The 14,026-nt window shown below is 36.0% G+C and overlaps 1 protein-coding gene across 1 annotated transcript in view; it reads left to right on the top strand.

Annotated features, from left to right (window-relative positions):
* Positions 1–14,026, top strand: part of LOC127834681 (phosphatidylinositol 3,4,5-trisphosphate 5-phosphatase 2A-like) — a 63,734-nt gene that overhangs the window by 32,462 nt on the left and 17,246 nt on the right. Inside the window, exons 19-22 of the mRNA XM_052360704.1 lie at positions 499–556; positions 1,515–1,606; positions 12,206–12,393; positions 13,736–13,800. Coding sequence (XP_052216664.1) covers positions 499–556; positions 1,515–1,606; positions 12,206–12,393; positions 13,736–13,800 — 403 coding nt within the window. The remainder of the gene's footprint in view (positions 1–498; positions 557–1,514; positions 1,607–12,205; positions 12,394–13,735; positions 13,801–14,026) is intronic.

Here is a 14,026-nt window from a genome sequence, read left to right as displayed (position 1 = left end):
GGACTGAACAATTATGGCATGTATGTTGTATGTCAAAATATCATGTGTTTGAATATCCTTGCTATCTTAACAAATATCTTAATTTTAAATTTTTAATTTTTCATTCAGAAAAAGGACTGTTTATCATTTGAAGATTACCAAACTTAACAAACTACTGAGGCTGTTGCAAGTTAAAAAGATCAGTTCCTATAAAAGAGTTTATCATAAAATTATTTCTTGTTTAAAATACACATGATTAACCTATACCACCATCTTGTAACTATGAAATGAAAATTAATTTAAGGACAACAACAACAACCTTACTTTCTTTCTCAAAAACCAACAGTTAAGTGTTGGTTACACCAATGACACTCATTATTTGTTCAGGCTTTTATAAGTATTACTTGCTCCTTAGTCAAGAGTTTAGCGTGAAACTGTTATATCGGCTTCATATTTCTACGTAAGATATGCTAGTTTTGTGCTCAACCCTGCAGGTTGTGAGGTTGTTACTTTTTGCAGGTGAAGACATGTTGCAAGCAATACTTCCAGCTGACTTTCCATTCCTCCTGCTTGCCAGGTAAATGTTTCTCCAAAAAACAGCTAAAAAGTATTTGAAAATATTGAGATCAACTTCTCATGGAGTCTTAATTTACAAGTCAAATGTCAAACAACATTTAGATTCCCACAAAAAAGCATAGTTGTAGCAAATATTTAATACTTCTTAAAACAATTGGTAACTGCCCTTTCTTGTTGAAATATATCAGACTGTAAACAAATATTATATAGTTTATTACCTGAATAACTCACATTAGCCTGTTTGTGTATGTATGTCATAAATGTTTCTCATTCAGGGGTGGTATTCTAGAAACATCTTAAGTCATTTCTTAAATAATTTCACTAAAGTTCAAAGTTACAATGTTTTGTATTTCTTTACTAAATAAGGAAATACATGTTTTTTTGGAATTCCTAAAATAACATTGGCATAATGATGTTATTTAAATGTATATTTTGATGCCAATCTATTGAAATATGAAATGAAACACTTCAGAAAATTTCCTAATTTAAGGATAAGAATAAAATTTAACTTAAGATGCTTCTGGAATACGACCCCAGATTCATATGTTTCACTTTCAAAAGGCATTATGCTTGAAGAGCATTTGTTAAATTCTTTGATCAGATTTGTTTCTTTGGTCCTTTGTTTCTCTGTTCAGGAGAATTCATTTGTGTCGCGTTCTGAGAAAATGGGGCTTAATGTTTGTGCGTAAAGTGTCATCCCAGATTAGCCTGTGCAGTCTGCACAGGCTAATCAGGGACAACACTTTCCGCTTTTATGGTATTTTTAGTTTCAAGGAAGTCCCTCCTTACCAAAAATCAAGTTTAGGCGGAGAGTATCGTCCCTGATTAGCCTGTACGGACCGCACAGCCTGTGCGGACTGCACAGGCTAATCTGGAATGACACTTTACGCATATGCATTAAGCCCAGTTTTCACATAACAAGGCTCATTTTATTATCAATCATGCCTACACTGTTTCAGACATATTTCGAAGCCAGTCCAACACTTCGTTTAAGGAGAACAAGATTGGTTTCTTCACAGTTCCAGTCTGGCTCAAGAACAATCTGCCTGAGGTGAGTAACATAAGTTACAGCCATCTTGCTTGTCTTGGACAGTATATATGTATTTGGAGCTTCAGTAACCCGGAGTGTAGCTACCCTACACAAAATTGCAATTATGTTTTTAAATTGTTAATATGGTACTTAAACCTCTTGGAAAATTAAAATGAGGCTACTGACCAGCTTTGGACATTGAAAACAAAAATCATTCCTGTTTCTTAAAAACCCGTAAATCCTCAGAACAAACAATAATTGCTCACAATATTTCAGAAATAAAGTTAACACATACAAAATCAATGCTCCTTATAGCAATAGCAAAAATTTCAATGCTAGATGTGGTCTGGTTACATAGATTTAACAAGATACAAAATGCTTTTTTTTTTTTTGTGGGTCAATATATTACACACATGTTCATGTGAGGCACAATATATTCCAATTTAATTTCCTGTAACAATATCTATTTAAATGAACACTAACTTGGTGCGTGAACATGTGTTTAATATATTGTTCCGAAAAAAAAATGAGCATCTGGTTTCTCGTTAAATCTATGTTACGGTACCAAATCTAACTTTGAAATTTTTGCTATATTATAAGGAGTACTGATTTTTGTTATGGTTGTACTTTATTTTATTGGCAAAATATTTGTTGGTTTTGAGTATAATTGTAACTTTAATTAATTTAAATTATCTGTGTTATTCCTCTTTATTACTTGCATAAAATTAAACAGTAATATTCTTAACATTGAATATTATTGGATTATTTCTCCTATGTCTAGAAAAATTTGAGGTCTTTCTATGAAGTACACTTCTACATTTTACAGGTGGAAGTTTATCTTTTGCTGATGCAATCCTGCAGTGTTTGTTGGCAATTTTCTTTTCTTTCATCTTATGACAGATTTAATACCCTCTGTAATACAAACTTGAAATAGTTTTTATGCCCCTGAAGGAGGGCATATAGTGTCTGTCCGTCACACTTTGCATTTAGGTTTCGAAAAATGCTCATAACTTCTATGTTGCTTCAGATGTAACATTCATATTTGGTATGCCATTCGGATTGCTAAAATTAACGCGATAAACCATGAAATTGGGGGAAAAAGCATGATTGACCATGAAATTGGGAAACATTAAGCATTATAAATATGATTATAAGAACAGAATTTAAATTGATAAGTGTATGTTTGACAGCATTTTTATTAGCTCACCTGATTGCTCAGGTGAGCTTTTCTGACCGTTCTTTGTCCGTCGTCCGTCAGTCCGTTAACATTTGCTCGTAAACACTCTAGAGGCCACATTTCTCATCCCATCTTCATGAAATTTGGTCAGAAGCTTTGTCCCAATGAAATCTCGGCCGAGTTCGAAACTGGGTTGTGCCAGGTCAAAAACTAGGTCACTAGGTTAAAAAAAAGAAAATCCTTGTAAACACTGTAGAAGTCACATTTCATGCCCATTCTTCATGTAACTTTGTCAAAATGTTTGTCTTAATGATATCTTGGTTGATTTGAAAAGTGGTTCCGATCTGTTGAAAAACATGGCCGCCAGTTGGCGGAGCAGTTTTCCTTATTTGTTTATAAAGAAACACTAGAAGTCACAATTTTTGCCCAATCATCATGAAAGTTGGTAAAAACATAGGTTCAATTGATGTCTCAGACGGGTTCGAAAATGGTCGAGATCGGTGAAAAAACATGGCCGCCAGTGGGCGGTGCATTTTTCTCTATATGTATATAGTGGCAGTTTTCCCTATTTGGCTATAGAGATACCTTGTAAACACTCTAGCAGGCACAATTTTTGCCCAATCATCATGAAAGTTGGTCAAAACATTGGTTTTATTGATTACTCAGACGAGTTTGAAAATGGTCGGGATCGGTGAAAAAGCATGGCCGCCAGTGGGCGGGGCATTTTTCTCTATATGTATATAGTGAAAACATGTGAACACAGTAGAAGTCACATTTTTGGCCCAATTTTCATGAAACTTGCTCAGAATTTTTTTTTTTCCTCCTTGATACGAGAGTTGAGTTAAAAAATGGTTCCGGTCAGTTGAATAACATGGCCTCTTGGAGGGGGGCAGTTTTCTCGTTATGCCCCCCCCCCTTTCGAAGAAGAGGGGGTATATTGTTTTGCTCATGTCGGTTGGTCCGTCCACCAGATGGTTTCCGGATGATAACTCAAGAGCGCTTATGCCTCCCCCCCCCCTTGAATCCCCCCCCCCCCCGAATCCCCCCTCAATCCCCCCCATTATTTTTTTTTAAATAAAAAGAACATCTTATAAATTACCACCACACCCTCACACTATACCCCCCCCCCCCACCCCCAAAAAATAATTTTTATGCCCCCAGTAGGGTGGCATATAGCATGTTGAACTGTCCGTCAGTATGTCAGTCAGTCTGTCTGTCAGTCCGAAAAAAACTTTAACATTGGCCATAACTTTTTCACTTTTTAAGATAGCAACTTGATATTTGGCATGCATGTGTATCTCATGGAGCTGCAAATTTTGAGTGGTGAAAGGTCAAGGTCATCCTTCAAGGTCAAATGTCAAATTTATGGTGTCTGTCCGTCCGAAAACTTTTACATTGGCCATAACTTTTTTAATATTGAGGATAGCAACTTTATATTTGGCATGCATGTGTATCTCATGGAGCTGAACATTTTGAGTGGTGAAAAGTGAAGGTGAAGGTTATCCTTCAAGGTCAAATGTCAAATATATGGCGTCTGTCAGTCCAAAAACTTTAACATTGGCCATAACTTTTTTAATATTAAAGATAGCAACTTGATATTTGGCATGCATGTGTATCTCATGAAGCTGCACATTTTGAGTGGTGGAAGTTCAAGGTCAAGGTCATCATTCAAGATAAAAAAAATAAAAAATTCAAAGCCGCGTTCTCATGAAGCTGCACATTTTGAGTGGTGGAAGTTCAAGGTCATCCTTCATGGTCAAGGTCATCCTTCAAGGTCAAAGATAAAAAAACAAATAAAAAATTTCAAAGCGGCATTATCATGAAGCTGCACATTTTGAGTGGTGGAAGTTCAAGGTCATTCTTCAAGGTCAAGGTCATCCTTCAAGGTCAAAGGTCAACAAAAATCAAAGCGGCGTTTTCATGAAGCTGCAAATTTTGTGTGGTGTAGGTTCAAGGTCAAGGTGATCCTTCAAGGTCAAGGTCATCCTTCAAGGTCAAAGGTCAAACAGAATATTTAAAAATCAAAGCAGCGTTATCATGAAGCTGCACATTTTGAGTGTTGGAAGTTCAAGGTCAAGGTCTTCCTTCAAGCTAAAAAAAAAATAAAAAATCAAAGCGGCGTTCTCATGAAGCTTCACATTATGAGTGGTGGAAGTTCAAGGTCAAGGTCATCCTTCGAGGTCAGGTCATCCTTCAAGGTAAAAAAAAAATATATATAAAATTCAAAGCTGCATTCTCATAAAGCTGCACATTTTGAGTGGTGGAAGTTCAAGGTCAAGGTCATTCTTCAGGGTCAAGGTCATCCTTCAAGGTCAAAGGTCAAAAAAAAAATAATTTCAAAGCGGCGTTATCATGAAGCTGCCCATTTTGAGTGGTGGAAGATTAAGGTCATCCTTCAAGGTCAAGGTCATCCTTCAAGGTCAGAGGTCAAAATAATAATATTTCAAAGCGACTTTCTCATAAAGTTGCACATTTTGAGTGGTGGAAGTTCAAGGTCAAGGTCATCCTTCAAGGTCAAAGGTAAAAAATGGGGACATTGTGTTTCTGACAAGCACATCTCTTGTTTTTTTCAAACATAGTTAAAAAACACAAATATTTATTTTTATTATTTTATTTTTGAAATACCGTCCAATTATCCCACCTAAGAATCCCCCCCCCCCCCCCAAAAAAAAATTTTTGGGAAGGTAATGTAATAAATGACCACACCCCCTCACTTTACACCCCTCTCCGCCCCACCCCTCCATCCTTTGTGATTGAAATTGAGGCAGGTCCCTACACCTTTAAAAAGAAAAATTAATGAGCGGTCTGCACCCGCAAGGCGGTGCTCTTGTTAACTTGTTATGTTCATGGATATATGGGTTATTTTCGTACTGATTAGTGCGTGTACATTGCATGTTATTAGAAGCTAATTACACTAACTCATACAAGTATTGTTTATAAAAATAAAAAAACAAGATCATATAACTGTATGCACATAGCTTTTGCATTAAAATCCCTCAAATGAAAAACACTGTTGTAAGATGTCATTTAAATTATCCAATAAAACACATTGTTTTTGAAACAAAGATTGTTATTTTTACACACACAAAAATCTGCTTAAGATGTTTGTTTTTTTTTTGGGGGGGGGAGAGGGGATGAGGGTTAAGTGTCAATGCTGTTTACTAAAACTGAAACACAGCATAATACACAATGGCGAGACAAACTTTAAGTCTTTACTTAATTATGAAGTTTCTATATTGTTCTTGTAATGTATACTTTCCTTTCTATGTGATTATAGGAAACATATTGCATTCAAGTAAGTAGATTAAATAAACCCATATATCTGTGAACATAACAAGTTTAAAAATGATCTGTTGTCTTATCTACATGCACTAGGCATTGTTTCTTCAGATTGTCATTTGCCACATCCATGTTTATATTCTTGTATATAATAATCATGGATTATATTCACATAAAATAATATATCATTTTATTCTCTTTATGGTTTATATATGCAGTTGACATGTTAATTTCATCCAAAAAGCTGTTAAGGTAATACTTGAAAATGTCCAACGCAAAAACAACCATTTTGTGTACCAATTTAACGTGAATTTAATCATGTTTTCATATAAAATATTCACGTACTAAATTTCATAAAAAACAATAAATTATTGTAGTTTTTTTAATAATATGTTGAACGTTCCTTAAATTAAAAAGCTAACCAAAACGGTTGAAATTAGATGTTGTTTGCGTATTTCGTGCAAACACAGTATTTTATAGGTTTATGGGCAGCCATGGATCTTGGAAGCCATCTTTGCTTTAGTAACCATGTGATCAATAAGTTTCGTGGGTACAAAAATAATGTTTTACCCTAAATAATATAGATTATCATCAGAATTTTCAAATAAAATCTTAGAATCATGCAGCGTGAGCCCCTGATGCTACTAGACCTCATTGTGAGAGATTTTAATTATACCCATTGTTGATAAATGATTTTTATCTTTATTTTTATGCCCCCCTTCGAAGAAGAGGGGGTATATTGCTTTGCCCATGTCGGTCGGTCTGTCGGTCGGCATACGCCTAGGATCATGAAACTTCATAGGTAGATTGATCATGACTCGCAGATGACCCCTATTGATTTTGAGGTCAAAAGGTCAAAGGTCACAGTGACCGAAATAGAAAATGATATTCAGATGATAACTCAAGAACGCTTTTGCCTAGGATCATGACACTTCATAGGTACATTGATCGTGACTCGCAGATGACCCCTATTGATTTTCAGGTCACTAGGTCAAAGGTCAAGGTCACAGTGACAAAAAACGTATTCACACAATGGCTTCCACTACAACGGACAGCCCATATGGGGTGCATGCATGTTTTACAAACAGCCCTTGTTACAATTATAATAAAGAGAACATGAAATTACTGTTTACAAACAAGAAATGTGTTTGTCAGAAACACAATGCCCCCCTACTACGCCGCTTTTGTTCAATTATTATTCTATCCTTTAAATTTTTTTTACTTCCCTTGTGAAAATGATCTGTACCTGCCAAATGATAAATAGAAATTATCTCCCTTTAAAGCTTGTTACTTTCCTTGGTGTTTATTTACCTTTAACCTTGAAGGATGACCTTGACATTTCAACACACAAAATGTGCAACTCCATGAGCTAAACATGCATTCCAAATATCAAGTTGCTATCTTCAATATTGAAAAAGTTATGGCCAATGTTAAAGTTTTCGGACGGACAGACAGACAGATGGACGGACGGACTGACAGACTGGCGGACAGTTCAACTGCTTTATGCCACCCTACCGGGGGCATAACAATGGGCATAAACGGAAAAGTATCAAAACGATCAAAATACATAAACATAACAAGTTAACAAGCCTTTTATATCTCAAAATATATCAATATGCACATTGGGCATTTTTTCCTTATATTTTTCATTTACCCCACCCACTTTTCTTGTCTTACAAATCACATTAATATCATAAAATTCACATAAAATATTATACATTTATACATTTCTTAGTCCCATAGATGTGTGTAAATGTAGTTAGGATAATTATTGTATCTAAACTGTTTATCAGATACAAATTGAAACATGTTATAATAGCAAAAACACATGTTTTTTATGCTAATTTAGGCTAATAATAGGCTAATAATAATTTTCTTTTATCGTCACACTTTTGTTACCGTTTCTCATAGCACCTTCAATACTTTACTGATCTCTTTCATATTTGGCATGTAGGTACCTTGCATGGACCTCTAGCTTTTGATGAGGTTTGAGGTCACTGGGGTCATGGTCACAGAGACTTATACTTTTTCCATCACACTTTGTTTACAGTTTTTCATAGCACCTTCAATACTTTACCGATATATTTCATATTTGGCATGTAGGTACCTTGCATGGAACTCAAACTTTTGATTAGGTTTGAGGTCACTGGGTCAAGGTCAAGGTCACGGAGGCTAATAATAATATACTTTTTCCGTCACACTTTTGTTACAGTATATCATGTCACCTGCAATACTTTACCGATCTCTTTCATATTTGTCATGTAGGTACCTTGCATGGACCTCTAGCTTTGGATGAGGTTTGAGGTCACTGGGGTCAAGGACACCGAGGCTAATTATATACTTTTTCCGTCACACATTTTTTTACAGTTTCTCATAGCATCTCTAATACTTTACCAATCTCTATCATATTTGACATGAAGGTACCTTTCATGGACCTCTATCTTTTGATGAGGTTTGAGGTCACTGGGGTCAAGGTCACAGAGGCTAATAATAGATTTTTCCTTCACACTTTTGTTACAGTTTCTCATAGCACCTTAATTACTTTACCGATCTCTTTCATATTTGGCATTAGGTGCCTTGCATGGACCTGTACCTTGTGATGAGGTTTGAGGTCACTGGGTCAAGGTCACAGAGGCTAAAAATAGATTTTCCCGTCACACTTTTGTTACAGTTTCTCATAGCAATTTCAATACTTTACCAATCTCTTTCATATTTGGCATGTAGGTACCTTGCATGGACCTCTACCTTTTGATGAGGTTTGAGGTCACTGGGGTCAAGGTCACAGAGGCTAATAGTAGATTTTTTATGTGTTTATTAACACATAGATTGACAAAGCGCATCATTCGGGAGCATCAATCAGTTTCACTGTTATTCTTGTTTAACCTTTTTTTCATTGATATAGTCATTTTTTTCATACAATGTTAAATTTTTTCACCAAAAAACTTATTTGTTTAATAAGAATAATATGTTCTCAATGGCTTAAATTAAAAAGCTTACCAAAATCATGGAAAACATATGTTGTGTGTGTCATTTGCGAAAAAACAGCATTTCCTATGTTTCTGGTCGGCCATCTTGGATTTAGACCCAGTGGGCATGAAAATGTTCTTTAACCCAAGACAATGTAGAACATCATCAGCATATTTAATAAAAAGGTTCCAATCATGCACCGTGGACCTCTGTTCCTACTACACTTATCATTTCAAACCCTTAGATGCTGATGAGCAGCAAACAACATCAAACCTGAACATACTGTGAGTTCAGGTTGTATGCTGTTTGCTAATAGCCATTTTTAGCTCATCTATTTTTTGAAAAAAAAATTATGAGCTATTGTCATCACCTTGGCGTCAGCGTCGGTGTCGGCGTCGGCGTTGGCGTCCGGTTAAGTTTTGCGTTTAGGTCCACTTTTCTCAGAAAGTATCAATGCTATTGCATTCAAACTTGGTACACTTACTTACTATCATGAGAGGACTGGGCAGGCAAAGTTAGATAACTCTGGCGTGCAATTTGACAGAAATATGTGCCCTTTTTATACTTAGAAAATTGAAAATTTTGGTTAAGTTTTGCGTTTAGGTCCACTTTTCTCAGGAAGTATCAATGCTATTGCATTCAAACTTGGTACACTTACTTACTATCATGAGGGGACTGGGCAGGCAAAGTTAGATAACTCTGGCGTGCATTTTTACAGAATTATGTGCCCTTTTTATACTTAGAAAATTGAAAATTTTGGTTAAGTTTTGTGTTAGGTCCATTTTATTCCTAAAGTATCAAAGCTATTGCTTTCATACTTGCAACACTTACTAACTATCATAAGGGGACTGTGCAGGCAAAGTAATGTAACTCTGACTGGCATTTTGACATAATTATGGGCCCTTTTTATACTTAGAAAATTGAAAATTTGGTTAAGTTTTGTGTTTAGGTCCACTTTATTCCTACAGTATCAAAGCTATTGCTTTCATACTTGCAACACTTATTAACTATCATAAGGGGACTGTGCAGGCAAAGTTATGTAACTCTGACTGGCATTTGGACGGAATTATGGGCCCTTTATACTTAGAAAATTGAAAATTTGGTTAAGTTTTGTGTTTTGGTCCACTTTACCCCTAAAGTATCATAGATATTGCTTTCATACTTGGAACACTCGCAAACTATCATAAGGGTACAGTAAAAGGACAAGTTGCATAACTCTGGTTGTCATTTTTACGGAATTATGGCCCTTTTTTGACTTAGTAACTTTTAATATATGGTTAAATTTTGTGTTTCGATCCACTTTACTTCTTAAGTATCAAGGCTATTGCTTTCAAACTTCAAATACTTTCATGCTGTCATGAGGTTACTGTACCTGGCAAGTTGAATTTTACCTTGACCTTTGAATGACCTTGACTCTCAAGGTCAAATTATTAAATTTTGCTAAAATTGCCATAACTTCTTTATTTATGATTAGATTTTATTGATACTTTGACAAAACTACTCTTACCTGACATACCACAGTAGACTCCACCCAAACCATCCCCCGTGCCCTCTCCCCCCCCCCCCTATTTTTTTTTTTTTAAAGATCATCTCACAAATGACCACCACACCCTCACACTAAACCCCCCCCCACCCACCCCACCCCACCCCCCAATTTTTATGTCCCCCACTATAGTAGTGGGGGACATATTGTTTTTGCCCTGTCTGTTGGTCTGTCTGTTGGTCTGTCTGTTTGCGCCAACTTTAACATTTTGCAATAACTTTTTCTATATTGAAGATAGCAACTTCATATTTGGCATGCATGTGTATCTCATAAAGCTGCACATTTTGAGTGGTTAAAGGTCAAGGTCAAGGTCATCCTTCAAGGTCAGAGGTCAAATATATGAGGCCAAAATCGCTCATTTTATGAATACTTTTGCAATATTGAAGATAGCAACTTGATATTTGGCATGCATGTGTATCTCATGGAGCTGCACATTTTGAGGCATGAAAGGTCAAGGTCAAGGTCATACTTCAAGGTCAGAGGTCAAATATATGTGGCCCAAATCGCTTACTTTATAAATACTTTTGCAATATTGAAGATAGCAACTTGATATTTGGCATGCATGTGCATCTCATGGAGCTGCACATTTTGAGTGGTGAAAGGTCAAGGTCATACTTCAAGGTCAGAGGTCAAATATATGTGGCCAAAATCGCTTATTTTATAAATACTTTTGCAATATTGAAGATAGCAACTTGATATTTGGCATGCATGTGTATCTCATGGAGCTGCACATTTTGAGTGGTAAAAGGTCAAGGTCATCCTTCACAATGTCAAGGTCATCCTACAAGGTCAAACATCATATAGGGGGACATTGTGTTTCACAAACACATCTTGTTTTTGTTTTTTTGAAACGGTTAAAAAACACAAATATTTATTTTTATTATTTTATGTTTGAAATATCGTCCAACCATCGCACCCAAGAATCCCAACCCACCCCCCCTCCCCCCACCCGAATCCCCCCCCCCCCCCCTAATTTTTTTTTTTTTTTTTTTTTTTAAGATCATCTCACAAATGACCACCACACCCTCACACTATACCCCCCCCCAATTTTTTTTTTTTTAAACGGTTAAATATCACAAATATTTATTTTTATTATTTTATGTTTGAAATACTGTCCAACCATCGCACCCAAGAATTACCCCCCAACCAGCCCCCCACCCCCCCCCCCCCCCCGATTTTTTTTTTGCATTTTTTTCGCATTTTTGGAAAATAATGTAATAAATGTCCACACCCCCACACTATACACCCCTCTTCACACCACCCCTCCCTCCTTTGTGATTGAAAATGAGAGTCCCTTCACCTTTAAAAAGAAAATAGATGAGCTGTCTGCACCCGCAAGGCGGTGCTCTTGTTACTTTTCTTCTGAGTGGGACAGGGTTCAAGTAGGGCAGTTGTCCATTGCTAGCATAATAATGTGCTGTTAGTACTGGTTAACCAAATTACCCAGGAAGAAAGTGAGTAGATTAACAAACAGTCATGAAACAACCAAAAAACTGTTAAAACCTGAAGAAATATGTAAACAAAAGAGGTTGACGTCATTCTCAGATGCTACCTCTTTTTTCGGACCAAATTGATACACGATTCACATGATATGATTGGAATATTTTTCAAAACGGCAAAAATTAAAAACAGAAATCATTTTCATCATTCTCAGATGCGGCCTATATTTGCGGACCAAAGCTACTTGGAGGACCAGCACATATTGATAGCTGTGATAGCCAAGGATGCGGACAATGAGTCCTATGGGGAATGTGTGGTCAGCCTGCGCGGCATGTTCTCCGAGGAGCCTAAGGACTTTGAGTGCCTTCTGCACCACCAGGGGGAGGAGGTGGGCAAAATCAGGTCAGAAACTCGACATGTGATTTATTTGAGTCTCATTGTGAAGAACTGGGCATGATGGTTTCTTCAATATATACAATAGACATACAGTCCATGAGTATACATGATCAAAACAAAGTAGCATATGTAAAGGCTTGACATGTGATAGTATTGGATTTCATAAAATTAAATAAATCATACAAACACGTCACTGTTTATTTAAATGTTTCTGGTACTTAACATGTTTCGGCTGTAGCCTTCATCAGTAGTACATTATTTATTTTTTATTGGATTTCATAAAATTTAAATGTAGCATCAATACATTTTTTTGCTGACAACATTTTGAATCTATTTAGCTATTTTGTGATGGTTTATAATGCTTTGTGAAAATTATTGTCCAAGAATAACTTGTGCAGTTTGCGTACTGATGTATGCTTTGTGCACATCATTTCAAGGACCTAAACATTTTAGTCAAGTTTCATGAAAATCCATTAAAGGTTATAGAAGATATACAGGAGACAAATGAAATGGAGGCAAAAACATTTGACCTTGAAGTATGATTTTGACCTGGAGTAGACATGCGCCCTCTGTACTTGATCTATCACTATACATTTGAGGCAAGTTTTATGGAGATATTTACATGGAGGCTTAAACATTTGACCTTAAAAAAGACTTGAACTTGAGTCAGCATGACTCAGATTCATTCATTCTGCACATTGTCTCTTTTCCTATATCATTTGAGGCAAGTTTCATGGTTATCTGTTGAAGGATATAGATGACGCGGACTACAAAGTTTTACAGACATACTTAAGGAATGACAGTTTTGATGGATAAAAAGGCAGTCCTATTATCCGCTGCTTGCTCTTTGGGGAAATATTAAACAAATTCCAGGGGGCAGGTAGACCTTCTTTTGTGAAGAATAGTCCAATGGTAAACTTTGTACATGTTATGTGACTTAATTGTTCTGTTTCCTCTTAACTTATTATATTAACCCTTTACCACTTAGAAACGCATTTTAACAAAGTTGTAGTCCCTCAGATAGTTAAATTTTATGAAAGACTTTTCTTACTAATTTAACTTTAAAGGCTCCATTTTTAACCCTTAGATACTGATGAGCAGCAAACAGCATAAAACCTGATAAAAATAGATGCAGTGGGAAGTGATATTTTTTTAATGGATGGAGTCTACAGTTGGAATGGTAGCCTTTTGCCATTATGATATTGCTAGATCCTGAAAAGTGTATAAATGATGTGCATTAGATTAGGCGGGGCATTGAATTGATTCATCTATCATTAATGACAAAAAAGCTATACAATTGTGGTATAACTTATTCACTACCTTACATGGCTTTCACCTTAAATTTCAGCGGCAAATTCCATGTTCGTTCAGTAGGAAAGCAAACCAACACCAGAACCATGCATAGGAATTACAGTAAGTATTGAAGCAAAATGAATTACATGAACACTATTAGAAAATAATGATGCTCAGTGATCAAATTTTATTGTTAACAAAACACTATTGTTAATATATATGAGCCGTGCTCTGTGTTAACCCTTTGCATGCTGGGAAATTTGTCAGGTTTACAATACTGTTAGGCACTGACAGAAAATTTACCTTTATGTGCACTCAACAGCTCTTATAAAATGACCTTGCTTCC

The sequence above is a fragment of the Dreissena polymorpha genome, chromosome 6 (genome assembly GCF_020536995.1).
Source record: "Dreissena polymorpha isolate Duluth1 chromosome 6, UMN_Dpol_1.0, whole genome shotgun sequence".
Taxonomy (NCBI): domain Eukaryota; kingdom Metazoa; phylum Mollusca; class Bivalvia; order Myida; family Dreissenidae; genus Dreissena; species Dreissena polymorpha.
The sequence above is the reverse complement of the archived record's forward strand: the minus strand, read 5'-3'. Positions and strand labels throughout refer to the sequence as shown.